Source organism: Brassica rapa, chromosome A05 (genome assembly GCF_000309985.2).
Source record: "Brassica rapa cultivar Chiifu-401-42 chromosome A05, CAAS_Brap_v3.01, whole genome shotgun sequence".
NCBI classification, from domain to species: Eukaryota; Viridiplantae; Streptophyta; class Magnoliopsida; order Brassicales; family Brassicaceae; genus Brassica; species Brassica rapa.
The window spans coordinates 9092929-9120453 of record NC_024799.2 but is presented as its reverse complement, the minus strand read 5'-3'; the positions used below and the strand labels follow the sequence as shown (position 1 = coordinate 9120453).

The window sequence follows — 27525 nt, the reverse complement described above, 5'->3', positions numbered from 1 at the left end:
TTGTAGAATTCAAAAGCATAGATACGATTTTGGCAGGAAATCTTGATTTACAGTTTTGGAGGAAAATCTCGATTTTACGGTTTTGGCGAGAAATCTTGATTTTACGGTTTTGGCGAAAAATCTCGATTTTACGGTTTTGACAGAAAACTAGATCTACCGTTTTGGCGGAAAATCTTGATTTTACGGTTTTGGCGGAAAAATCTCGATTTATGGATTTGGCGGGAAAACTCGATTTACGGTTTTGGCGAAAAAACTTGAAAATTCGATTTTACGGTTTTGGCGAGAAAACGTTATTTCACGGTTTTAACGGGAAAATATGATTTACGGTTTTGACGGAAAACATGATTTTTACTCAAATACATTAACCCTAGATATTTTAAAATTTTGGGCCGTCCATGTCCATCTGGTTTTGTCCATTTGGATATGGGTATATTTGGGCCTCGCCCATTTGCACAAAACAAAATTATGGTCAAATATGGGCATGTCCATATTGGTTTGGACATGGGCTATCCATGGACAGCATGCCCATTTGACATCCCTACTTGTGTCTGTCATAAATTAACGCCAATCCTTCATCATCTGGTATCACACGGCTGAGTTGGCGGAAAAACCATGTCCATGATTCATCATTCTCTGTGTCAACCACAGCAAATGCTATTGGAAAGATCTGGAAATTACCATCATGTGATGTTGCAATCAGAAGCGTTCATTTGTATTTACCTTGCAAAAAAGTTCCATCAACCACCACAACCTTCCTCATAAATGGAAATCCGGTAATGCTAGCGTTGAATGCAAGGAATAAGTACTTAAATCTATTGTTTGCATCAATTTCCAGTCGAGTTAAAGTCCCCGGATTTGCCATTCTAATCATGTGGAGGTAAGTAGGTAGTTCCTCGTATCCACTCTCTGAAGAACCCATTACGAGATCTCTAGCAACTATAAGTGTACGATGAGCTTTCCAGTAATCCATCTGCAATAAAAATAAACAGTAACTAAGTTTAAAAGGAAGTAAAGGTTGGAGAAGAAAGTATATTTGATGCAAAACTGTAGTCAACCTTGATTCTGAAGCTCATGTTCATAGCATTATTAACATGACGTGGCAAAATATATGGATCAACCCCACCAATATAGTCTTTGTACAAGAGTCCAAGAATTTCAGGAGTAGCTTGTCGGGAACGAGATGAACGTTCTGTTACGGAGCAGGTATGTTCATCTACATACACTCGGATTGTAAACTTCGCAGAATTACCTACTGGTGTAGCTCTTAGCTTCCATGTACATCCTTTTAACCAACATTTTATAAACAGCAGTGAACGTGTTGATGCGTGGACATCAAAATCAAACTTTTGGACAGCTGAACATATCTTCAGACGTGTCTCCAATGCATCTTTCGAATTATAACTCTGTCCTACGTCAAATTTGAATGTGCGCAAATAGGACAGACTCTTTGGAGACTCTCTTTCTTCTGTCTTTAGGGCTCTTGCATATATCATCTTTGTAGAAGATCCATGAACCTCTTCTACATGATCTGGTGGAAGCCCATACGCAGTAAAGTTTTCATCGTCAGATGTTGCTCCATCAGAGTCATCGCAGTAATTGAAACTATCACCTTCTTCATCTGTATCTTCTTCGTCTTCACACAACGGGTCATCTCCTTGTATGGGTTGTTTCTGATCTTCGCCATCTCCTTCCCCAGCACTTTTGTTCGCTTTAAATTCAACACACAGTTGAACGTCCTCAACTTTGTGAAGAGCCAAGAATGCATGAAACTGCCAATCGTTTCCTATTTTCACAGGTGGTATATTGATGCTTTGATTGTGTAGATTCCGCTTCGGAAAAATGTACCTCAGTTCCAAATTGTTTTCTGCAAAATCAACTCCGTAATCTTCAAATATGATTTTCACAAAATCCTCAAATTGAGTGCCCTCATTCGCAGCCACTAATATGCTTTCTCTGTCATTATCCGCTTCAAATAACCACTTAGTTTTCTCAACTTTCCACTTACCAGAGACGAAAATTATGTGTTTCATTATTCTCCAATCAATATGAAATCAAAGATGCCATTGTAAATCACCATGAAAGGGGACCACGTGTTGCTGAATGAAACGTAAAAAGAAGAAGACGACAAAGACGGTATACCTAATTAGAGAACGTTGTGTAATGACTAGCTTAAACCAAGGTTAGAAATTGTTTAAACCGGTGGTTTAAATTAAATAAATTGGAAATAAATTGATTTAGACCAATTTTAAAAATTAATTAAAACCAAAGTTAATTTAAACTGAAACCTATTTAAACTAAACCGAAATCTATGTGAATTTAACCAGAAATTCGAGTGGATATGTCTGCTATAAGTTGTTTGTCCCAATCTAGTAATTAAAATTTAATTTAAAAGTCTGCCGTCAAAGGTGGCAATTTAAAAAGTCTGCCACCAAATAAAAATAAAAGTCGATCAGAAAATTAAATCGGATAAACATATGTGTCATAAAAATTTATATCTATTTCCCATTGAAAGTCAGTCGTACGTAATTTTAAATCGATCTTAAAAATCTAACAATTCTGAAATAAAACTGACAATTTTTAAAAATCGGTGACTTCATGCGACAGACTTAAACATATAAATCTAGTGACAACTTTAAATCGGCCAGATAAAGTAGCCACCTCTAAAATATATGTCGTTACTTAAAAAATCTGCCACCGTTTACATGGCAGATGTTAATATAACGACAGTTTTAATTAACAGATTTATATCCGGAAAGATTTATTTTCCATGAAACAAATCTGCCGTCGACGATTTTTTTCAAAATTTAAACGGCACTTTCATAATATTAGATTTGGGCACAACTGTTAATAAAGGTATTTTTGTCCATAAAAATATTGTAGTAATTTAAAACTTTTGTGTTATACTCTAGTATAATTTGAATCATTTTAGTAAACTTCCCTATAATTTTTTTTTTTAAGAAACAGTTTTCTTAAGAGTTGATCAGAAATCAAACGCTTTATCTTTCAGCTCTTTAGGCCTTGCTTTCTTTAGAATCAAGCACATAAAGATAAAGTCTCACTTAAAATCCAAATATAGCAACCGAACTATGCAGTGACTTGAGCGTAATTAAACCAAAGGAACTGTACGTACTTTTTCCAATGTTAAACTCATGCGTGGAGTTTTTTTAGTATTCATAGGCGTTATCGGTGGTATCACACTAGCAGATGAGTGCTCCAGAAATTTTTGATTTCGATAAAAGGGTGTTTGGATCGGTTTAATCAAACACAAAGATCATTTACAAACTTTTAATGATGAGATAAATTCTCATTAAAAGATCCAGAAATAATAACCATAACCAAACGAACTATACATGTTTCCTATGTTTGACTACTTTATTTGCTCTTGTGTTGCATCAGAAGAAAATGTCGGCTAATAATATGAATCTTGATTGACTCCCTTGGTGACAGTTTGATCTTGGATCTCACATCCATGAGAATTGAATATGAGTCCACGAGGATTGGTGTTGTTCCATGGAGAGGTATCTTGATGCCATGAGTCTTCATGATGGTAAATCAGGTTGTTCGGCATTGCCAATCTTGAGAAAGATATATCATCATAAGGATCCACCATCATCTGACGATGTTGTTGTTGTGGATGAGTGATGCCGGCTTCCAGGTCAGCTAGATTGAATATTTCATCTTGGCTAACACACTCATCTTCCATGATTACAAGTGCGTTGTTTATGCTTCCGGAATCTTGACGTTGAGGAGGAGGAGAAATCGGTGGATGTTGTTGTTCTTGAGTGGCCTTATCAGAATATCCCATAATGGTTTGAAGTCTCAATCCCTGTCCTTCAAAAGGAGGAATCAGTGGCCGCTGTTGATGAGTGAAGTCAAGGAGTCTATTGTTGTTGTCATCGCTGTTCCCTTGTTGAGGCTGCTCTGTGGCGATGTCATTGTCTCCGTTTTTGCTCTCGTCAACGACCATCTTGTTATTGTCACGGAGATGACACAAGACTACTTCTTGGAACTGAGCATCGTTCTCACTTGCAAGCCAATACTCCGTCATACACCAACCAGTGGTGTCTCCTTTAAGCTTTCCCTTGACTTTCTTGTGGTACGCGAGTTCTGTTTTGTATCCGATCACAACCTTGGGGTTGTTACGGTCAGTGATCGCCTTCTTTACGCCACTTGTCGTCCAAGTTCCGCCGTTACTGCTTCCTCTACCGGGAACCGTGCGTTTGGGCCTGCTCCCCAAATTACGTGTCCTTAGAACAAAGTAAAACCACATGTTCTCTTTGAATTGATCATTCTTGACGTGCGGAAGAAGCCACGGCTCGTCTTCATAAAGTTTGATATCTGTGATGAAACCATCTTTTCCTGTATCCACTCTGTTGCGTAGATAATACCCCACCAAATTCTGGTCAATCGGAGAGAACTTTAAGTCCCTTGGATGAGCCATATTAAATCCTTCTGGATCAGTTAGAAGATGCTTGACAACAAAACCCTAGAAACACGGTTTCAACAGAATCAAACTAATGCATACGCCAAAAACAACTGGATGTGCGCAAGAATTAATGCACTGAAAGTCTTAACGTACCTTGGTAGCTTGATGATAATTTATCTTTTGGTTTCAAAGAAAGCACTGAGAGTGTACTTATATATAAAGCAAGGATGAGCCGACTTGTCAAGTATCTCTATCCGAAACATCTTATTTTCCTTTTCCAAATAGATTGACCCACCCCCACAACCACAAAATATTTTCATATACTCGATTTGTTTTATTATAATGGTTTTATACGATATTAGTATCTAGAATCACTTCCCTAATGCGAATTATCTACCATTATTTTTTTATTTTTGTTAGGATTTTGAGCAGTTTGTTGCCTTATAAGTTACTATTATCTTTAAAATAAATGTTTTAATTTTTGTTTTTTAGAAAAGTTAGTTTTGGAAACTAAGAATAGGAAAAAGCTATTTATTAATTTTCAAATGGAATTAAACTTTGTAAGGAAAGTTTTATCAATACTTCATTATAATTTCAAACATAAAACCCACCTGCAATGTATTCACTTTAAGTCTCATCAAAATTCATGTAAACAAATATGTGTAACTGAAAATTAGTTTTGAACTAAATTAAAATTAGGGCAAGTCTCTCAAATAAATGTAAAATAGTTTTTTTCACCAAAAAACCCACAAAAAAGAAAATGATCAAAAAAGTTCAATAAAAGAGGTAAAAAAAACCTTTTATTGTTACTTTACATATGTATATATATAAATTGAAATATACATAATTATTTAAATCCTGACCAATTCTGATGACTAAGAGCAACAACCCTAAGAGCGTTCAGAAATAACTCTACCGGATATGCGATAGTATTGGGATGAATAACTGCAAAACAAAAAGAAGAGGGTGAGTTAGAATTCAAGCCGAGGAAAAAATACTTAGCGTCAACAATCTACCAAGTCTAGGACTCCACAACACTTGGTAGCTATCGTTAGGTGGTTCTTCAAAGGCTGCCTCATAAGACTTGATGTCGAAGTAGTAACACTGCCATACTTCGTCTTCGAAGGATGGCAGTGTCAAAATATGCAGATTCGACCTCATCCTTACCAAGAAGAATGAAAGGCTGCAAAAGAGTGAAAGGTTGATGCATGGTGCTTCGTGTCCTTGATATGCATGCTGCTGGTGTGGGTAACTCAAACTAACAAGTCACGAAGTTGGAATAAGCCAGAATGGTACCAACTATTCAGAGATGTCATGTCTGGTAAGCTTCTGCTAAAGAGAGGAGACTACAGGGGGGAAGAAACAAGCTATCGAAAAGTGAGACAAGCTTCTGCTAAAGAGTTGTCTCTCTTTTGTTTAATAGATTTGTCAGATAAGATTTTTTTTTTTTCATAATGAATAGGAACTTGGAGAAAGAAGCTAGTACTAATAAACTACCGGAATCAGAGATTTCTTCAAAGAGGTGACAATTGAAGAGATTGAAAAAGGCGAGTTAGATGGTAAAGTAGCTGTTCAAGGAAAAAGGGTGAGTATTCCTTTTACATCCAAGTCATATGAAAATATGGATGATGATGTCTCAAGTCCTGTTTGGCTGTTTCAGGTCAGCACACTCTATACTGGGAAAGTGTTTGAATCAAACTTGGAAGAAGCTCCATTAAGATTTCGCTTAGGTAAAAAATATTTTAGATATTTGTCATTGTTGTTTCAACCATCCTAAACACACAATGTTCTGTTTGCAGGTGGAAAAAAGGTCATAAAAGGTCTCAGTAAGGGTGTTGAAGGTATAGTATGATGTTTTAACCAGTAAGGTTGTTTCAACTGAATTTATAAATGTTAAAAAGAAATGGATGAATCTCTATAATTCTCTCAGGGATGTGAGCTGGTGATAAGAGAAGACTCATAATTCCACCATCTCTTGGGTATGTCAGTTGATTATTATGTCTTTAGATGATTCATTTTCAGCATAATATTTACTATAAACTAACCTGTTTTTGCTTCTCTTGTGATATAAACAGATACTCAGAGGAAGAACTGAAGAAGGAAGATGTGCCTAAGAATTTGTGGCTTGTCTATGAAGTAGATGCAGTAAAAGTGAAATGATGTCATTGGCTTCTTTTGAAACAAGTTTAACCATTTTTTTTCTTCTCTCTTGAGTCATCTATTTGTCTCATATTGCCTCCAATTTTTGTTCGTTTTGGGGAGGGGATTTGTTAGCTGTTCGCATAACTAAGCCACCCACACCCACATTGGTTATATAATTTCTTCGGTCAACAAGATGAAAAGTTGTTTAAGTTGAACTTTTTTCGTCAAAGTGAAATCTCCTCAGAACGATGCCGTCTATAGTCCTGATTTTGTTGTTTTTTGCTTCTTTGTTTTTGCACATTTTATATATATTTTATCGATTTTTTTTTGTCAGCATCGATTTTTTTTTAGTACTTTCATACCTAATTATATTTTATGATTTTACCATATAAATTTAACTTTACAGTTATATTTTATATACTTAAATTAGTAATAAGAAACTTTGATATCACATAAATATTCAATTTTAAATATATTATTGTATCAAAACAACAGTTTTTAAACCTCATGAAAATAATATAAAATGTATCTTACTTTTATATTAAGTATAATTTGATGTAATCATTTTGACATTTACAAAACCATATTTTCTATAATTTTAATTTAAGTAAAATATTATATCCTCAAAACATTGTCTTAATGTTGTCTTGATCCCCAGAATAGTACGTACGGCATTGACCATAACTATATTCACTACATCAAAACGTGTTTCATTGTAACCGATGTTTAGAACATGTATCAGATTTTGAGTGTCATGCTGACATTTGCGTTGATTCAAACGGTTCTAAATTTAAACTTCTCCTTCCTGCATAGACAAGGGATGTTACCATTGTTGCTAGTATTGAAATCATTTGTTGGTATATGGAATTTCTTCAGGTAGAAAATTACTTCAAAACTCATATCACTGATTCCACATGTTGTCTTCTGTCAATATTAAGTAAGTAACTCTCTGTTTTTTTTTGTGAGTGTGGGAAACAGATTAGAGAACATGCATTTGAACAATGTTGGGAAATATAGAGCATTCAAATCTGTTCTATTATCATTCAACTACGGTGAAGATGAAAACAATTAGAGTTTCAGCTCAGAAGACTGTGAGTTTACTCTTTAGCAACAAAAGTCCATCAAACTATTTACATTGTCTTTTCTTGTAAATCGTGTAAAATACACAATAGTATTAGACTATTAGTCAAATTTCAAACTATTCATTTCAGTTGCATTGGACCAGTAGCGTACTTATGTTAGATGAGACCTAAGGCAAAATCTTAAAAGAAAATAGATTTAGTGATGGGAAAATCTTTAAAAAATTTTATTTCAATAAAAGGGTGTTTGGATCGGTTTAATCAAACACAAAGATCACTTACAAACTTTTAATGATGAGATAAATCTCATTAAAAAATCTAGAGATAATAACCATAACCATAACCAAACGAACTATACATGTTTCCTATGTTTGACTACTTTATTTGCTCTTGTGTTGCATCAGAAGAAAATGTCGGCTAATAATATGAATCTTGATTGTGTCCCTTGGTGACAGTTTGATCTTGGATCTCATATCCATGAGAATTGAATATGAGTCCACGAGGATTGGTGTTGTTCCATGGAGAGGTATCTTGATGCCATGAGTCTTCATGATGGTAAATCAGGTTGTTCGGCATTGCCAATCTTGAGAAAGATATATCATCATAAGGATCCACCATCATCTGACGATGTTGTTGTTGTGGATGAGTGATGCCGGCTTCCAGGTCAGCTAGATTGAATATTTCATCTTGGCTAACACACTCATCTTCCATGATTACAAGTGCGTTGTTTATGCTTCCGGAATCTTGACGTTGAGGAGGAGGAGAAATCGGTGGATGTTGTTGTTCTTGAGTGGCCTTATCAGAATATCCCATAATGGTTTGAAGTCTCAATCCCTGTCCTTCAAAAGGAGGAATCAGTGGCCGCTGTTGATGAGTGAAGTCAAGGAGTCTATTGTTGTTGTCATCGCTGTTCCCTTGTTGAGGCTGCTCTGTGGCGATGTCATTGTCTCCGTTTTTGCTCTCTGGTGGCTGGTCAACGACCATCTTGTTATTGTCACGGAGATGACACAAGACTACTTCTTGGAACTGAGCATCGTTCTCACTTGCAAGCCAATACTCCGTCATACACCAACCAGTGGTGTCTCCTTTAAGCTTTCCCTTGACTTTCTTGTGGTACGCGAGTTCTGTTTTGTATCCGATCACAACCTTGGGGTTGTTACGGTCAGTGATCGCCTTCTTTACGCCACTTGTCGTCCAAGTTCCGCCGTTACTGCTTCCTCTACCGGGAACCGTGCGTTTGGGCCTGCTCCCCAAATTACGTGTCCTTAGAACAAAGTAAAACCACATGTTCTCTTTGAATTGATCATTCTTGACGTGCGGAAGAAGCCACGGCTCGTCTTCATAAAGTTTGATATCTGTGATGAAACCATCTTTTCCTGTATCCACTCTGTTGCGTAGATAATACCCCACCAAATTCTGGTCAATCGGAGAGAACTTTAAGTCCCTTGGATGAGCCATATTAAATCCTTCTGGATCAGTTAGAAGATGCTTGACAACAAAACCCTAGAAACACGGTTTCAACAGAATCAAACTAATGCATACGCCAAAAACAACTGGATGTGCGCAAGAATTAATGCACTGAAAGTCTTAACGTACCTTGGTAGCTTGATGATAATTTATCTTTTGGTTTCAAAGAAAGCACTGAGAGTGTACTTATATATAAAGCAAGGATGAGCCGACTTGTCAAGTATCTCTATCCGAAACATCTTATTTTCCTTTTCCAAATAGATTGACCCACCCCCACAACCACAAAATATTTTCATATACTCGATTTGTTTTATTATAATGGTTTTATACGATATTAGTATCTAGAATCACTTCCCTAATGCGAATTATCTACCATTATTTTTTTATTTTTGTTAGGATTTTTGAGCAGTTTGTTGCCTTATAAGTTACTATTATCTTTAAAATAAAGGTTTTAATTATTTTTTTTAGAAAAGTTAGTTTTGGAAACTAAGAATAGGCGAAAAGCTATTTATTAATTTTCAAATGGAATTAAACTTTGTAAGGAAAGTTTTATCAATACTTCACTATAATTTCAAACATAAAACCCACCTGCAATGTATTCACTTTAAGTCTCATCAAAATTCATGTAAACAAATATGTGTAACTGAAAATTAGTTGTGAACTAAATTAAAATTAGGTCAATTCTCTCAAATCAATGTAAAATAATTTTTTTTACCAAAAGAACCCACAAAGAAGAAAATGATCAAAAGAAGTTCAATAAAAGAGGTAAAAAAAATCTTTTATTGTCACTTTACATATATATATATATATATTGAAATTGAAATATACATAATTATTTAAATATATGAAAAAAAATAATTGGTATCATCTTTATAGGTACTTTAAATCTGTAAATATATAAAATTTCTATTTAAATTGTCTAATTGTTGAATAATAGGTTTTCATTTTTTTCTAAATATAATCAATTTTTTTATAAAATATATGTTATATCTCTATAATATTATTTGAGAAGTCACTTTCTTATGTGGCGCCCTTACGTTAACATTCACGATGGTTTATTATATTGATACCCTTAATCAATTAAGTTTATTGTTTGAGAAGTCACTTTCTTATGTGGTGCACTCACGTTCACGCTCACAGTGGTTTATTACATTGATACTCTTAATGAATTAAGTTTATATTTATAATTACCATTATTTATTTTAGAATTTCGTTTCATCAAAAAAGTCTTCTTCTAACCACATTGTTATAAGTAAAGGAATTTCATATAAAAATGCAATATCTATTATTATTTTCTATTTTTATTGTTATTAATATTTTTGTAACCACATTGTTATCAAAAAGGAATTTTATATAAAAGGTAATATCTTTAATATTTAAAATTCAATAATTTTGTAGATTTTTTAATTTGTAATTTGGTTAGAAACGAAATTTTATTTTATATAAATTACATTATAAACTTTTGCTTCATATGCTAAAAATATTTTTTAACTAAATTTTCTTATGTGTCGCAATTATGTTAACTCTTACAGTTGTTTATTACATTGATATCCTTAATGAAGTAAGTTTATTATTATAATTATCATTAATAAGATTTTATAATTTCTTTTTATTAATAAATTCTTCTTCTAACCACATTGTTATAAAAAGGAATTTCTTATAAAAAGGCAATATCTAGTAGTATCTTCTATTTTCTATTTTTATTAACTCATTTATAATCACATTGTTATCAAAAAGATATTTTATATGAACATGGCATCTCTTTAATATTTAAAATACAATAATTTTATAGATTTTTGAACAAGTAAATTGATTAGAAACGAAATTTTCTTTTACATAAATTCCAATTTTATAAACTTTTGCTTCATATTTTTAAAAATATTTTTTGGTTAAATTAATTTTCTTAGAATATTAAAAACCAAATATCTCTTTCCTAATAAAAAGATAGAAGATCTTTCTTGGAGAAATTTCATGTTTACCACTTTCATGGTATCACTTTTCATCTTTACCAACACTAAATGGACATTTTTAAATATACCATCTTCATTAAGTAGCAAAAGACTATTATACCCTTGTTCTCTATATATATAATAAATTATTATTTAAATAATATAATAATAATAATGATAATATTTATGTTTTCGGATCATAAATCTTCAAATTTCGAGAATGTTGTTGCCGATGGCATTTTTATTGGATATTTGTCGGCCTCGAGACTAGCCTTGTAGGCTGTTTGTTTTGGAATTATGAAGTTGTGGATTATCTCCTTTTTTAAACGTACAGAGTAGCTATACGCGGAGATGAGAGAGAGTGTGAGTTGTCACCTCATTTCTAACTCTCAGTGGATCGTTATACTTGTTCTTGTGCAAGATGAGAACACTCGAAGGCTTTTAGTTTGCAGAGTCTTATAAATGTACAAATAAAAGCAAAAAGGACATATTTTGGAATCTCGTATCAGTCGGTTGATACTATGCCTTGAGATGTATAAGACCAGTGTGATGGGTTTAGGTGCAAGACCTAGGCTTACTATCAGTTTAGGGTTTGTAATGACTGTTTTCGCTTAAATCACCCATTGCGGTTTCGACCTAATTTCGTCTCAATATTGTAGTCTGCGAAAAGTCCTCGGCTTATGTGACTTGCATCGATCAGGACCGAGCATATTTCCAAAGACAATTTTGAAGTCGTTTGAAAGTGCTGACCGAAATTTTAGATTTCTTTTATAGCGCACAATTATCCGTGTGTTAGATGTCTGAGAGCTTATCTCTAATAGGGAGGGGGGGGGGGGGTTTAGGGTTTTTTGAAAGATGCTTCGTATGACGATCTGACTATACGAAGCGTGTAAGTTTTACAAGAAGGGCTTCTCATAGAAGTAAGTGGAGAGTGTTTCTCGCAGATTTCTCGTGATGTTTGCGAGCGAGGACTCATTCGCGCTTCTATATTACGAAGTCGTTTTGCATGATACTGATCTTGTTTTCCCATAGACTGTTTTGTATAAAATGTTTTAGTTATACGAAAGTAATGGGTGACCGGTTTTATGGAGGAATGTTTCCACTTTGATTTTGATCTTTGGTGAAAGTTGCTTGGAGTTACTCATGGAGTGTTAGTGAAGTTTATTTTGGTACGATCTAGTCGTGGAACTTTTTCGTAGGTTTTTGAGAGGAATTCTCACAACATTTTCGTTTCTTGAGCAGAACAAATCAGTCAACCAGCGGTAGATCTAGTAAACGAGCGGGGAGAAAGCGTTCCCTTTGTTGTGCTCGCTGCTACATGTGTTCTCGATTTTTCTTTCTCGCAAATGATGCTTTTCTGTGACTCACTTGCTTCAACGGAAACTGGGAGCAATGCTTTGATTTTCGAAGATTCCTCGTATAATTTTTGACTCTCTTACGAAACTCGTTTATTAAGTCAAAAAGGTCTTCAAGACTTTGGCTAATCATCGTGTTATTAGCCGATGTTGTTACATGTTTTCTAAGCGCATGATTAAGATAAGAGATGCTGTAGAGTTCTCGAGACTATGTTTTGAGACGATTTAGATACGTCGCTTCCATTTAGACGAATTGTAGATTGTCGTTTGCCTTTTATGACGATTTTGATGGGGGCATCGCATTGATTAAGTATTATTCTGCCTACTGCTGCGAGAGTTTGCTATGTCGAAAGCGTTTTTTTATGCCGAGGCATTTTTGGTTTTTGAAGTATTGGAGTATACGAGTATAGTATACGTACATACTCCCTCCTTTTTTACTAATGAAAATGGATGAAACGATATTTTGAAGGGTTGTGTAAGTTTTTTCTTTTGAGGATTGGGATGATTGATAATATGGGACGATTTAAAGACGATGTTGGGATAGTGATTTTTGGTTGTTTCATGTCAGCGACTTGGAATAGTATTTTTAAGAAAACTGCTAGGAACGAGTCAATATTAAGACGTTCTTGTCTCTAGTTTTTCCTTTCTTTGAGAAGCGATCTCGGTATGCTTGAATGCATGGAGATCCTTTCTCGGTTGTGCGAGAGATTAAATCGGTTTACAAGATCTGCCTGAACAGCTAAAGAACAATAGAACGAGATTGGGAAAATCGTCTAACACTTAGTTCGCTAGACTATATACCTAGATTCTAAGTTCTCTAAAATTACCAAGGCGTCTTTATTTCTTAGCACTTTCCTACGGAAATTTTGAGCCTGATTTCAAAAAAATTAAAGTCTAAATACGTTAGTTTTCTCAGGGATTCGGGTTTGCCTCTTCTCCGTTTTGCTTTCTTGTTTCCCCTTCTTATCCTTGTGTCTATCCACCCCTTACGGAAAGTAACAATATTGATTCTTCCTGGATTTCCCTACTTTCATGGCCACGTTTAGGTTGGATCCTATCTTTTGGTTTTGGTTCATCGATCCATATTCTCTTATCTGGATTCCAGTTTTCGTATCGTTGGTTTTATGAAAACGAGTAAGTATCTCAGCGAAAGCCTTTTGGCATTTTTAAACGAATATGAAATAAACTATAACTATCAATTCAATATCAGATTTTTTTAAAAAATTATCGAAAAGACAATGAATATGCAATAACAATATATGAACAAACAGTTATTCAATAGATTTTTTAAATTGCATATCAGCCAACTTAATTTTCCAAAAACTATGAAATTCTGAAAAGACAAAGAATATAATTTTTTTTTAAGAAACAGTTTTCTTAAAAGTTAATCAGAAATTAAACTCAACAATTTAACCAAATAAATTAATCAGCCTCGTAGCTTTATCTTTCAGCTCTTTAGGCCTTGCTTTCTTTAGAATCAAGCACATAAAGATAAAGTCTCACTTAAAATCCAAATATAGCAACCGAACTATGCAGTGACTTAAGCGTAATTAAACCAAACGAACTTTAGACCAAACGAACTGTACGTAGTTTTTCCAATGTTAAACTCATGCGTGGAGTTTCTTTAGTATTCATAAGCGTTATCGCCTATCGGTGGTATTACATTAGCTGGTGAGTGCTCCAGAAATTTTTGATTTCAATAAAAGTTTGGATCGGTTTAATCAAACACAAAGATCATTTACAAACTTTTAATGATGAGATAAATTCTCATTAAAAAATCCAGAGATAATAACCATAACCATAACCAAACGAACTATACATGTTTCCTATCTATGTTTGACTACTTTATTTGCTCTTGTGTTGCATCAGAAGAAAATGTCGGCTAATAATATGAATCTTGATTGACTCCCTTGGTGACAGTTTGATCTTGGATCTCACATCCATGAGAATTGAATATGAGTCCACGAGGATTGGTGTTGTTCCATGGAGAGGTATCTTGATGCCATGAGTCTTCATGATGGTAAATCAGGTTGTTCGGCATTGCCAATCTTGAGAAAGATATATCATCATAAGGATCCACCATCATCTGACGATGTTGTTGTTGTGGATGAGTGATGCCGGCTTCCAGGTCAGCTAGATTGAATATTTCATCTTGGCTAACACACTCATCTTCCATGATTACAAGTGCGTTGTTTATGCTTCCGGAATCTTGACGTTGAGGAGGAGGATAAATCGGTGGATGTTGTTGTTCTTGAGTGGCCTTATCAGAATATCCCATAATGGTTTGAAGTCTCAATCCCTGTCCTTCAAAAGGAGGAATCAGTGGCCGCTGTTGATGAGTGAAGTCAAGGAGTCTATTGTTGTTGTCATCGCTGTTCCCTTGTTGAGGCTGCTCTGTGGCGATGTCATTGTCTCCGTTTTTGCTCTCGTCAACGACCATCTTGTTATTGTCACGGAGATGACACAAGACTACTTCTTGGAACTGAGCATCGTTCTCACTTGCAAGCCAATACTCCGTCATACACCAACCAGTGGTGTCTCCTTTAAGCTTTCCCTTGACTTTCTTGTGGTACGCGAGTTCTGTTTTGTATCCGATCACAACCTTGGGGTTGTTACGGTCAGTGATCGCCTTCTTTACGCCACTTGTCGTCCAAGTTCCGCCGTTACTGCTTCCTCTACCGGGAACCGTGCGTTTGGGCCTGCTCCCCAAATTACGTGTCCTTAGAACAAAGTAAAACCACATGTTCTCTTTGAATTGATCATTCTTGACGTGCGGAAGAAGCCACGGCTCGTCTTCATAAAGTTTGATATCTGTGATGAAACCATCTTTTCCTGTATCCACTCTGTTGCGTAGATAATACCCCACCAAATTCTGGTCAATCGGAGAGAACTTTAAGTCCCTTGGATGAGCCATATTAAATCCTTCTGGATCAGTTAGAAGATGCTTGACAACAAAACCCTAGAAACACGGTTTCAACAGAATCAAACTAATGCATACGCCAAAAACAACTGGATGTGCGCAAGAATTAATGCACTGAAAGTCTTAACGTACCTTGGTAGCTTGATGATAATTTATCTTTTGGTTTCAAAGAAAGCACTGAGAGTGTACTTATATATAAAGCAAGGATGAGCCGACTTGTCAAGTATCTCTATCCGAAACATCTTATTTTCCTTTTCCAAATAGATTGACCCACCCCCACAACCACAAAATATTTTCATATACTCGATTTGTTTTATTATAATGGTTTTATACGATATTAGTATCTAGAATCACTTCCCTAATGCGAATTATCTACCATTATTTTTTTTATTTTTGTTAGGATTTTTGAGCAGTTTGTTGCCTTATAAGTTACTATTATCTTTAAAATAAATGTTTTAATTATTTTTTTTAGAAAAGTTAGTTTTGGAAACTAAGAATAGGCGAAAAGCTATTTATTAATTTTCAAATGGAATTAAACTTTGTAAGGAAAGTTTTATCAATACTTCACTATAATTTCAAACATAAAACCCACCTGCAATGTATTCACTTTAAGTCTCATCAAAATTCATGTAAACAAATATGTGTAACTGAAAATTAGTTTTGAACTAAATTAAAATTAGGGCAAGTCTCTCAAATAAATGTAAAATAGTTTTTTTCACCAAAAAACCCACAAAAAAGAAAATGATCAAAAAAGTTCAATAAAAGAGGTAAAAAAAACCTTTTATTGTTACTTTACATATGTATATATATAAATTGAAATATACATAATTATTTAAATCCTGACCAATTCTGATGACTAAGAGCAACAACCCTAAGAGCGTTCAGAAATAACTCTACCGGATATGCGATAGTATTGGGATGAATAACTGCAAAACAAAAAGAAGAGGGTGAGTTAGAATTCAAGCCGAGGAAAAAATACTTAGCGTCAACAATCTACCAAGTCTAGGACTCCACAACACTTGGTAGCTATCGTTAGGTGGTTCTTCAAAGGCTGCCTCATAAGACTTGATGTCGAAGTAGTAACACTGCCATACTTCGTCTTCGAAGGATGGCAGTGTCAAAATATGCAGATTCGACCTCATCCTTACCAAGAAGAATGAAAGGCTGCAAAAGAGTGAAAGGTTGATGCATGGTGCTTCGTGTCCTTGATATGCATGCTGCTGGTGTGGGTAACTCAAACTAACAAGTCACGAAGTTGGAATAAGCCAGAATGGTACCAACTATTCAGAGATGTCATGTCTGGTAAGCTTCTGCTAAAGAGAGGAGACTACAGGGGGGAAGAAACAAGCTATCGAAAAGTGAGACAAGCTTCTGCTAAAGAGTTGTCTCTCTTTTGTTTAATAGATTTGTCAGATAAGATTTTTTTTTTTTTCATAATGAATAGGAACTTGGAGAAAGAAGCTAGTACTAATAAACTACCGGAATCAGAGATTTCTTCAAAGAGGTGACAATTGAAGAGATTGAAAAAGGCGAGTTAGATGGTAAAGTAGCTGTTCAAGGAAAAAGGGTGAGTATTCCTTTTACATCCAAGTCATATGAAAATATGGATGATGATGTCTCAAGTCCTGTTTGGCTGTTTCAGGTCAGCACACTCTATACTGGGAAAGTGTTTGAATCAAACTTGGAAGAAGCTCCATTAAGATTTCGCTTAGGTAAAAAATATTTTAGATATTTGTCATTGTTGTTTCAACCATCCTAAACACACAATGTTCTGTTTGCAGGTGGAAAAAAGGTCATAAAAGGTCTCAGTAAGGGTGTTGAAGGTATAGTATGATGTTTTAACCAGTAAGGTTGTTTCAACTGAATTTATAAATGTTAAAAAGAAATGGATGAATCTCTATAATTCTCTCAGGGATGTGAGCTGGTGATAAGAGAAGACTCATAATTCCACCATCTCTTGGGTATGTCAGTTGATTATTATGTCTTTAGATGATTCATTTTCAGCATAATATTTACTATAAACTAACCTGTTTTTGCTTCTCTTGTGATATAAACAGATACTCAGAGGAAGAACTGAAGAAGGAAGATGTGCCTAAGAATTTGTGGCTTGTCTATGAAGTAGATGCAGTAAAAGTGAAATGATGTCATTGGCTTCTTTTGAAACAAGTCTAACCATTTTTTTTCTTCTCTCTTGAGTCATCTATTTGTCTCATATTGCCTCCAATTTTTGTTCGTTTTGGGGAGGGGATTTGTTAGCTGTTCGCATAACTAAGCCACCCACACCCACATTGGTTATATAATTTCTTCGGTCAACAAGATGAAAAGTTGTTTAAGTTGAACTTTTTTCGTCAAAGTGAAATCTCCTCAGAACGATGCCGTCTATAGTCCTGATTTTGTTGTTTTTTGCTTCTTTGTTTTTGCACATTTTATATATATTTTATCGATTTTTTTTTGTCAGCATCGATTTTTTTTTAGTACTTTCATACCTAATTATATTTTATGATTTTACCATATAAATTTAACTTTACAGTTATATTTTATATACTTAAATTAGTAATAAGAAACTTTGATATCACATAAATATTCAATTTTAAATATATTATTGTATCAAAACAACAGTTTTTAAACCTCATGAAAATAATATAAAATGTATCTTACTTTTATATTAAGTATAATTTGATGTAATCATTTTGACATTTACAAAACCATATTTTCTATAATTTTAATTTAAGTAAAATATTATATCCTCAAAACATTGTCTTAATATTGTCTTGATCCCCAGAATAGTACGTACAGCATTGACCATAACTATATTCACTACATCAAAACGTGTTTCATTGTAACCGATGTTTAGAACATGTATCAGATTTTGAGTGTCATGCTGACATTTGCGTTGATTCAGACGGTTCTAAATTTAAACTTCTCCTTCCTGCATAGACAAGGGATGTTACCATTGTTGCTAGTATTGAAATCATTTGTTGGTATATGGAATTTCTTCAGGTAGAAAATTACTTCAAAACTCATATCACTGATTCCACATGTTGTCTTCTGTCAATATTAAGTAAGTAACTCTCTGTTTTTTTTTTGTGAGTGTGGGAAACAGATTAGAGAACATGCATTTGAACAATGTTGGGAAATATAGAGCATTCAAATCTGTTCTATTATCATTCAACTACGGTGAAGATGAAAACAATTAGAGTTTCAGAAGACTGTGAGTTTACTCTTTAGCAACAAAAGTCCATCAAACTATTTACATTGTCTTTTCTTGTAAATCGTGTAAAATACACAATAGTATTAGACTTTTTTTTTTTTTTGAACACACACAATAGTATTAGACTATTAGTCAAATTTCAAACTATTCATTTCAGTTGCATTTGATTTGACTATTTTCTTTCTATTCAACTTGCCCATTTGCGCCTTATTTTTGAAACGACTCTAACACTAGTTTGCAGGAAATCGTATAATAATAACAAGAAAATCATGAAAATAGAAAAGATAGAGACAATTTTCAAACTAGATTTTTATGAGAATGAACCGACTTTGATCCTAGTTTAATTTTTTACGAGAAAAAGTTGCCAATTTGGGTTGAACAACAAGAATCTCTCGATCCCAACATACTAACAAAGGTAAACCAGAGAAAAGGATGGCCTCTGAATTCTCTCATTCAAATCAAAGAAACTTCAGATCAAAACTGACAAAAGAAAAATTCAATCATTGTAGACGGCTAACTCATAAACATCAACAAAATAATCATTCATAAACATTAACAAAGTAATGACCTTTAGATCAAATTATCGCTCATGAATCAAAGGTATTCATTCAGATGTAAAAGTTTACAAAGAAATAATTGATTTCAATCAGACAACAACTAATTTGCACACAAAGTGACAGATTAATTAAGTGAAGAAACTCAATCTTGTAAATTTTTAAATCTAAGATCATAACTTTTCTCAGTTACAATGAACAATTGTTATCCCCAATTATAAAATTGATAATCCATCCCTTAAACAAAGAAACCTTATAAAATTTTATCTAAATCTTTTCTTCCTTTGGACGTGGTTGATGATTGAAGAAGACATGCCTTGGGCTTCTAGATTCAACAAATGGGCTATGATGAAGTGAAACCTTTTCAAGAAAACCCAGTGGAACAAAACTTGATAATGACAAAACTTGATAAGGAAAACCCATTTATTGCAATCAGTAAGGTTGAATCAAAACCAAAGTGGTTTGACAAGCTTTACCTTCATACTTGCCGTCTGGATTAGTTTGTATCACTATTTCTTTGAGCATTCTTCCTATTGCTTGGCTAAACCTCTTAGCTCTTGCTCGAGTCACTGGACCAACTGATGGGATAAGAGCATCCTCAGATACAAGCTCATCCTCTGGTTCAAGCCGCTCCTCTTGTTCAAGCTCATTTCCACGTTCTGATGCCCTTGTGTCTTCTAGGTTCATATCATCTTGAACATTGATTTCATTTTTCTGAACCTTTGACCACCCGAACTTGTCCATGCTTGTTTTGTTTTCTGGTTTGTCTTCATTCGTCATCTGAACTTTTGACCATGGTCGTATTGTTTTCTAGTTGGATCAGGATCATATCAAAAAGATACTATGTTTTAAGACTAAGCTAATTGTCAAGCTATTTTAGTATCACAATTATCCAGGTTGTCTTGGCGTAATGTTGCCTTAACAGTTGTTGTGTTAGGACTTGAATGCTTGAAAGTTTGGTTGTTGCTAGTGTTTAGAGGAATCTTAGACAGTCATGTGCCTTTGGATTGCTTAAGTCTCGTGGTTGTAAACATTTGCTAGGCGTTGAGTTGTCTAAAGAGGTCTTTTTTAATGTCAAGACAAAATGTTTTCAAAATATGAGAGTATACAACTACAAGTATATACACCTACTCCAACACATTTTTACAAAGGAGAAAAATTTAGGGTTTATTTGCCAACTAGCCATATTTAGAAGACAAATTAGGTAAGTGACAATGATTTTGACATAATGAAGAAACTAACATTTACATCCTAATTCATCCGGTTATACCCTTTCTCTATGCCATTATCCGGTAAAAATGTGTTTTGTGTGTCCACGTAGTCTATGAAATACATGGTCAAATATGTCTAAAAATATTTCATTAGAAAGAAGGAGTTATCCACGTTACAACTTTATTAGTCACATACATATACACCGAATGTTCTATTCCATATAACTGAAGTAGTATAGGATTATAACTTCACCTACAATCCGTAAACTAAACATATCCCAACCCTAAACCCTAGATACCAAACTTTGTCCAAATCACACCTCAGCCCTTAAATACTAAACCCTAAATTATAATTACTAAATCCTTACCCAAATATAAATCATAAATCCAAATATAAATTCTAACCCAAATAGAATAGAACAAAATAAATAACATAATACATATTGATTAAATTATGAAATGTCTATGATTGCATGGAAGAAGTTAATGCTGACCCCAACCATACTCTCTCACTTTCAAAATACTAAACTATAAATTATAATCACTAAACTCTTACCCAAATATACACCCTAAACCCAAATATAAACTCTAACCCAAATATAATAGAACAAAATAAATAACATAGTATATCTTAGTGAAATTATGAAATGTCTATGATTACATGGAATAAATTAATGATGATCCCAACCATACACCTTCACCTTCTAATACTAAACCCTAAACTCTAATCACTAAACCATAATCCAAATATGAATTATAAACCTTAAACTCTATTTACTAATCCCTAAACTCAAATATAAACCCTACACCCGAACAACAAATGTAGTTGTGGTTAACGAAATTTGTATGAAGTTTACACTTATGTGGATCTGGTTAACGAAATGAAAAAATTGAATTTTAAATTCTTAGTTTTGATCAATATGCATAAACTAAGATTCATATCAATGATACAACAACAAAACATAACTTACGCTTATGCATTGTACAATCATATTTTTATTCTCTGTTTTGCAAATAGAATAGAATATGACAAATAGTAAAGATCATATATTCCATTTCACATGAATGGTCTTTTCATTTTACGTACACACGATATATTCCACTTATATACACATTGCATCATTACATATAAAAGATAATATAGTCACCAGGTGGCTCAAATCCAGTTTCCAACAATCTACTTGGCAGCTTAAATCTTCTATTTGTAACCTGAGAAACAAAAGTGAAAGATAAAGGTGTTAGGATCCATATAACAAAGTAAATATGAAATAAATTGTAGAGTATAACAATAATGTGGAATGGAAACCATGTAAGACGTAACGATATGCATAGCTCACGATCTTAAACCACACATGGGAATATATACGAAACCCTATCAACTAATCACAAAACCCTACACATAAATATGACACTTAATCCAATGTCAACCCAATCTTGCAATGACGAAATCAATATTCCAGAAACTAACCCTTCTCCAATCAGCACTAAACCCTATACGGAAATATAAACCCTAATACAAATATTAAAATACGTAAATATTAAATACAAGTATGAATTCAGAAGCTAAAGAAGGTGATATCAAACGTTCGAATTTATTCTGTTCCAAGTCAAATGGAATATAAACGTCTATATTTTATTATATTTCAAGTCAAATGGAATATACCTAACGGAGATCATGTCATTTCCAGACACTGAAATTCGTATGTAACGCATATGCTATTCCATATCGAAACAATATTACTACATCTTTACTATGCATATAAGATAAAAACACAAATAAAATTTAAGAAAGGCTACGAACAACTAGAAAACCACAACCGAGTATACAATGTGGAACTTAGTCGCATAAAGCAGATCCGACATTCACCGTCGACGATGTTTTATTTAACATTTATAGTACCCTAGTTCTGAGTATAGCCAAAATGGAAAAGAAAATAACAACAGATGAAGATAATCGGGCGGAAAAACAAAAAACTTACTGTAGTTGAAAAGATCCAAGTAGAATCGAGTGTGGGAAGTGGGATAGACACGAGGTATTGATAGGCGTCGCTGCAGCTTTATCGCCGGCTAGGAGCGTATGATTTCTGAAGCGGAGTATCTCAGGTGATTACAAATCATGAAGGAGAAGTCAAAATCTGAGAGAATTAGAAGGACGTGATGGTGTTTCTTCACTCGGTGCTGGAGACCTTTCAACTTTGACGAAGTTACCAAGAGAATAAAAAAGGAAGATGTGAAGGGAGGCAAGCCACGATTTACAGAAGGGGTAAAACAATATTAATATGGAAAAGTAACATAGTGTATAGGACTGTTAGGAAAATTGGTTAGTCTGTGAATTATGCGTTTTTGTTTGGTTATACAGCCTAATACCCAAAAATTTAAATGATCCAGTATCAGTCCTGGTTTACTAAAGACTAAAAGGTAGTTAATAAAAAAAAAGCCGATATTAAACAACCTTTGGCTCGAATTTGGTTTGTTGAGATTCAAAATAACATTTATACCACTAAACTAAAGATACTTTAATAAAATAGCGGCCAAAATTAATATAATATTTTAGAGGGCTGGAAGCCCAAGCTACTATGGATTCTTCCAAAGGCAGGGCATGAACCAATCTTGCGACGGGCTGCATGTGTATTTATGGGGCTTAAATATGACACCAGCTGCTCTGTAGTTTATGTCGGTTTAATGATGACATTGCGGTTGAGCTTTTAGGTTCGTTTTAAGACAGTGGTTGAGATTATGATTGGGCATAAGTCGATTTTAAGATGTCAAGAATGTATTGCTTCAATTTCTTTCTTTAATATGGCGGGTATGATGAGAGAGTTTCTCTCCATCTCAGAATTTATTGAAAGGAATGAAAGCATCATTTGGTTCGTAAACTAAATTTGATCCCTTCTCACTTGGTACATTACATACACAACATTTCATAAGGTCCAACTCTAAATCAGTAAAACATTCTTACATATTTTTGGGTGTTTCTTACGAAGTGTTTTGTCGTGGTAATACAAAAACTTTTCAGTTTTAAAATTTTGATGGTGCGAGTTTCGCTTTCCACAAGAATGAGATTGAGAGATGCAACTTCTTCCTTAGAAAATTAGACATGTATCGTTCTTTAGTTTGTTAATCAAATGCAAATGTGATTAAGGAGTGATTAGGAGGACTTTTGGCAATGCTTATTTTATACATGCAAAAATTGCGCATTAAGAAGATGTCACTTATATCCATAACGTACCTGGACCTATATATATACAATCTTTAATAATTTTAAACTAGGATAAGACATGCGTTTTGCGCAAGGTGAGTTTATTTGTATATATTATCGATAATTTTTTTATATATTTGATCATTTTATTTATATATATACAATGTTTTTTGTTGTTATTATATAATATTTTTCTGATGAACCGGATCAATTTTTATTAAAAATTGTTGATCTAAATATAATGAATATATCATGGGTTGATTGGATTGGACATTAAACAAATTATGACATAAAAACTTTACTTTTTTCCACCGAACACATTCTTAAAAAAGTGAACAGTACTGTTTCTAGAGTTGAATTATTTTAACATTTATCTTCCATATGATTTTGAAAGATTTTCAGATCAACCATCGAATTGATACATATCATTTATATGCTTTTAGTCGTATGCTTAAGGAAAACTTACATTTTTTAATTTAAAGTCGTTTTAAAAAATTTAAAATATAACATATAAAAAAATCTAACATATAAGAATATATAACATATAAGGTTTCCTCATTTTTGTAATTTAAATTTGTTTAAAAAAAATTTAAAATATAACATATAAGATTTCCTTATTTTTGTAATTTAAAATCATTTTAAGAAATTTGAAATATAACATATAAGAAAAAATCTAATTTTTTATTATATAGTTAATGTGATTGTTTATTTTTAATAATATAAAATTAAACAAAAATGAAGAAAGATGAAAAAATTGTTATCAAATCTTTATTATTCATAGTCATTATTTGTCATATATATGTTAATCATATTAGGTAATTCCGTAGCTTTTATTTAATTAAAAAATACACGCTTCTTATATTTTGGATTAATATAATGTTTCCTAGTAATTGGATTTGGACCAACATTTTTTCAATTAATTCTTAAGCTGCCACGTAAGATAAATTGTCATTCTAATTAAGTGACACCTAAGCAACATCTCTTTTTAATCACTACAAAAAATGAAGTGAATTGTATCACTTAATTTATATCACAAAATTAAATGATTCTATTTTAAATCATTTATTTGTAAATGAGACAAATATATATAATTTAACATCATTTATAAGAAAGTGATGTTTTATTAAATTATTTGGCATCAATTCAATAAAATGACATATTTTTGTTGTAAGTTGTATCACTTTAACAAAAAATGATACTATTTTACAAAGTTATATCAATTATATAATTGATGTATTGATTTTGTTGTTGACATCACTTATTAAGATGATACTAAATAAAACTGATGCTGTTGACAAAAATAAAAATAAAACTGATGCTAATAACTTTTTTTTTTAGATCAGAAATAATTGTGTTAATCGACTTCAATTAATATCATTTGTTACAATTGATACATATTGACATCACTTAGAAATTGATGCAAATATTCATAATTTTTACATCAATTATTGATAAATTGATGTAAATTATTTGCATCACCACTTTCAGAGTCATTTATATAAGTGATACAAAATTCTTTTACATCATTTATAAGTAATACAAAAATACAAAATAAATGATGTTAAACCATCTTTTTTTGTAGTGAATTAGTACAAACGTAAGGTTGGAGATTAATTTAGAACGCAGATTTACACGATGTCTTGAGCATCATATTCGACTACAGAATAATGTATGTTATTAGAGAAAATGTTTATTTTCATCAAAATTAATAGTGAATTGAATTAGTCACTCTCTTTATAGTTTTACAAAGATATAAAACTTTAACCTAAACTAACATTACCAATAATCCTTACAAGAACAAGTCCCACCCACGAACCGATGAAACCGGTTATTGTCTCTCACAATGATATCTCTCTTAACACTCCCAGACACAAACTTGAAGAAGCTGTGACAATCTCCACAGATCCTAAGGTTCTTTGTGATCCTGATGGGAACACCGAGTGGTAAAGCTAGCAAGCCAAACGCTAGAGCCAGTTTCTCACTGTGGTGCGCGACTTCCGCTGCTTTCTCCTCTTCCTCCAGATCGTAAAGAGAGAGTTTCAGGTCGGGCTTGTACCCTGCAGCCTCCATCTCATTCCTTAGCTTGGACAGCATTGTCTGGATCTCTTTGTTCATTCTGTGTGATATGTCCTTAGCTTGAAACGTATGGATTTGGTTCTTTACTGTGACCCAACTGTACCCGGTTCCTTTCCTGATTCCTACCCCTTTCATCTCCTCTCTCACGGTGTTGGCTTCCGCCCACCTAACAAACATTGGTTATAATGTTGTTTGATCATGCCATCGTGAAAATACAATCTTTTGGTTTAAATCCACTTCAATAGATTCACTTACCTTCCAGCTGCTGCAAACGTATTGGAAAGCAGAACGTGGTTGCCAGAATCTTTAGGGTCAAGTTTAAAAAGGTTCTCAGCTGCCAATACTCCGAGGTGTGGCTTACTATGCATCCTACAAGCATTCTGAAGAGCGCCCCAAACCGAGATTGTGGGTTGAATTGGCATTTTCTTTATGAATTCGTATGCTCGTTCCACCATCCCAGCTCTCCCTAGCATGTCGACAACGCATGAATAGTGCTCAGCTCCTGGCTCGATGCCGTAACTGCTCTTCATCGAATCAAATATCTCCATACCGTTTTCCACATCCCCTGCTCTACTACAAGCTGAAAGCACGGACACAAACGTCATATAATTTGGAGCCGGACCGGAACCACGTGGTGCCATTTGATCAAATAACGCCAATGCCATATCAACCTGACCCTGATGAGCATATCCACCGATCAGTGAATTCATCGTCACTAAGTTCTTTTCAGGCATCTCATCGAAAGCTTGTTCAGAATCTTCTATACATCCGCATTTTCCATACATGTCAACTAGTGCACTTCCCACAAAGATAGTCCTTTCAACGCAAGCTTTCACAGCGTGAGCATGTACCGATCTCCCCAACTCAAGACCTGCCATACCGGCACACGCACTCAGAGTGCTTGAGATCATAAAATCAGAAGTCTCAACAATCTCCTTCCTTGAACGTAGGAACAACAAAGACGCCTTCTCATCTTCATGATTCTGCACATACGCAGCCACCAAGGAACACCAAGAAACAGCATTTCTTGTCCCCATTTCAGCAAACACAGTTTCACTGCAGTGAATCTTCTTACACTTTCCATAGAAATCGATCAACCCATTACACACTGACACATCTGTATCGAACCCGCTACAAAACACAAGCCCATGCAACTGCTCACCTAGACTAAGTAACAACCCATCTGAGCAAGCATTTAGGAAAGCGCAAAAAGTTATGGAATTGGGGTGTCCACCAATCTTCCTGAACTCAATAAAAGCTCCAACAGCTTCCATAGGCCTTCCATCAGTGACAGAGTTAGATAAAAAGGCATTCCAAGTTGCAAGATTCCTCTGAGGAATTTCATCGAACATCTTGCGAGCATCACCCCTAAGCTTGGTCTTACAATACATATCAAAAGCACTGCAGCCAACAAAGACATCAAGTATACGTCCACACTTGACAGAAAGAGCATGAATCTGTTTCCCAGTAACCGGCCACCGCAAAGAAGCCGCGGCTTTGAAGGCGCAAGGGAAGGTGAAGTCGTTTGGGAAAACACCTTCCCGTCGCATTTCCAAGAACTCAAGCAACGCGGAGGAGAAGTGACCGTTTTGAACTAGCCCGGACACGAGTGACGTCCAAGAGACGACGTTACGGGAAGGAGTGAGGCGGAGAAGGAGTCGAGCCGAGTCGGGATGGTCGAGTTTGGAGTACATGTTGATGAGGTAGTTTGCCAGGAACGGAGGAGGAGGAGAGTCGAGGGTCTTGACGATTCGCGCGTGGACGACACGGCCCAAACGCATAGAGCTCGTGGAGATTGCATTCGCGAGAAGTGAGCCGAGAGCGTTCGCCGTGAGGAGTGTCATAACAACCCAACTAAAGGGTATAATGTTCACATCTTTCAACCCAACTAAAGGGTATAATAGTAATCTCCTAATATGTGAATTTGATAAAGCTG

At 34.3% G+C, this 27525-nt stretch overlaps 2 protein-coding genes and 1 long non-coding RNA gene across 3 annotated transcripts; all 3 read right to left on the bottom strand.

The window, feature by feature from the left end:
- Positions 1-320: 320 nt before the first annotated feature.
- Positions 321-20598, bottom strand: LOC117134438. The gene is made up of 3 exons (XR_004458613.1): positions 20588-20598; positions 20421-20425; positions 321-548 (listed from the first exon to the last, which is right to left on the bottom strand). It is a non-coding gene; the product is annotated as an uncharacterized LOC117134438 (long non-coding RNA).
- LOC103868397 (NAC domain-containing protein 6) lies at positions 9582-20413 on the bottom strand. The gene has a single exon (XM_033292892.1). The coding sequence runs from the start codon at positions 15330-15332 to the stop codon at positions 14301-14303; it is 1032 nt and encodes a 343-aa protein (XP_033148783.1). The 5' UTR covers positions 15333-20413; the 3' UTR covers positions 9582-14300.
- Positions 20599-23644: 3046 nt separating the features above from the next.
- LOC103868345 (pentatricopeptide repeat-containing protein At4g14850) lies at positions 23645-27455 on the bottom strand. The gene is made up of 2 exons (XM_009146457.3): positions 25845-27455; positions 23645-25755 (listed from the first exon to the last, which is right to left on the bottom strand). The coding sequence occupies exons 1-2, from the start codon at positions 27431-27433 to the stop codon at positions 25290-25292; spliced, it is 2055 nt and encodes a 684-aa protein (XP_009144705.2). The 5' UTR covers positions 27434-27455; the 3' UTR covers positions 23645-25289.
- Positions 27456-27525: the final 70 nt, after the last annotated feature.

Coding starts and splice junctions, on each gene's coding strand:
- LOC103868345 (XM_009146457.3), bottom strand. CDS start 27,433: ATGACACTCCTCACGGCGAACGCTCTCGGCTCACTTCTCGCGAATGCA. Junction 25,756..25,844: donor ACGTTTGCAGCAGCTGGAAG/GTAAGTGAATCT, acceptor AATGTTTGTTAG/GTGGGCGGAAGCCAACACCG.
- LOC103868397 (XM_033292892.1), bottom strand. CDS start 15,332: ATGGCTCATCCAAGGGACTTAAAGTTCTCTCCGATTGACCAGAATTTG.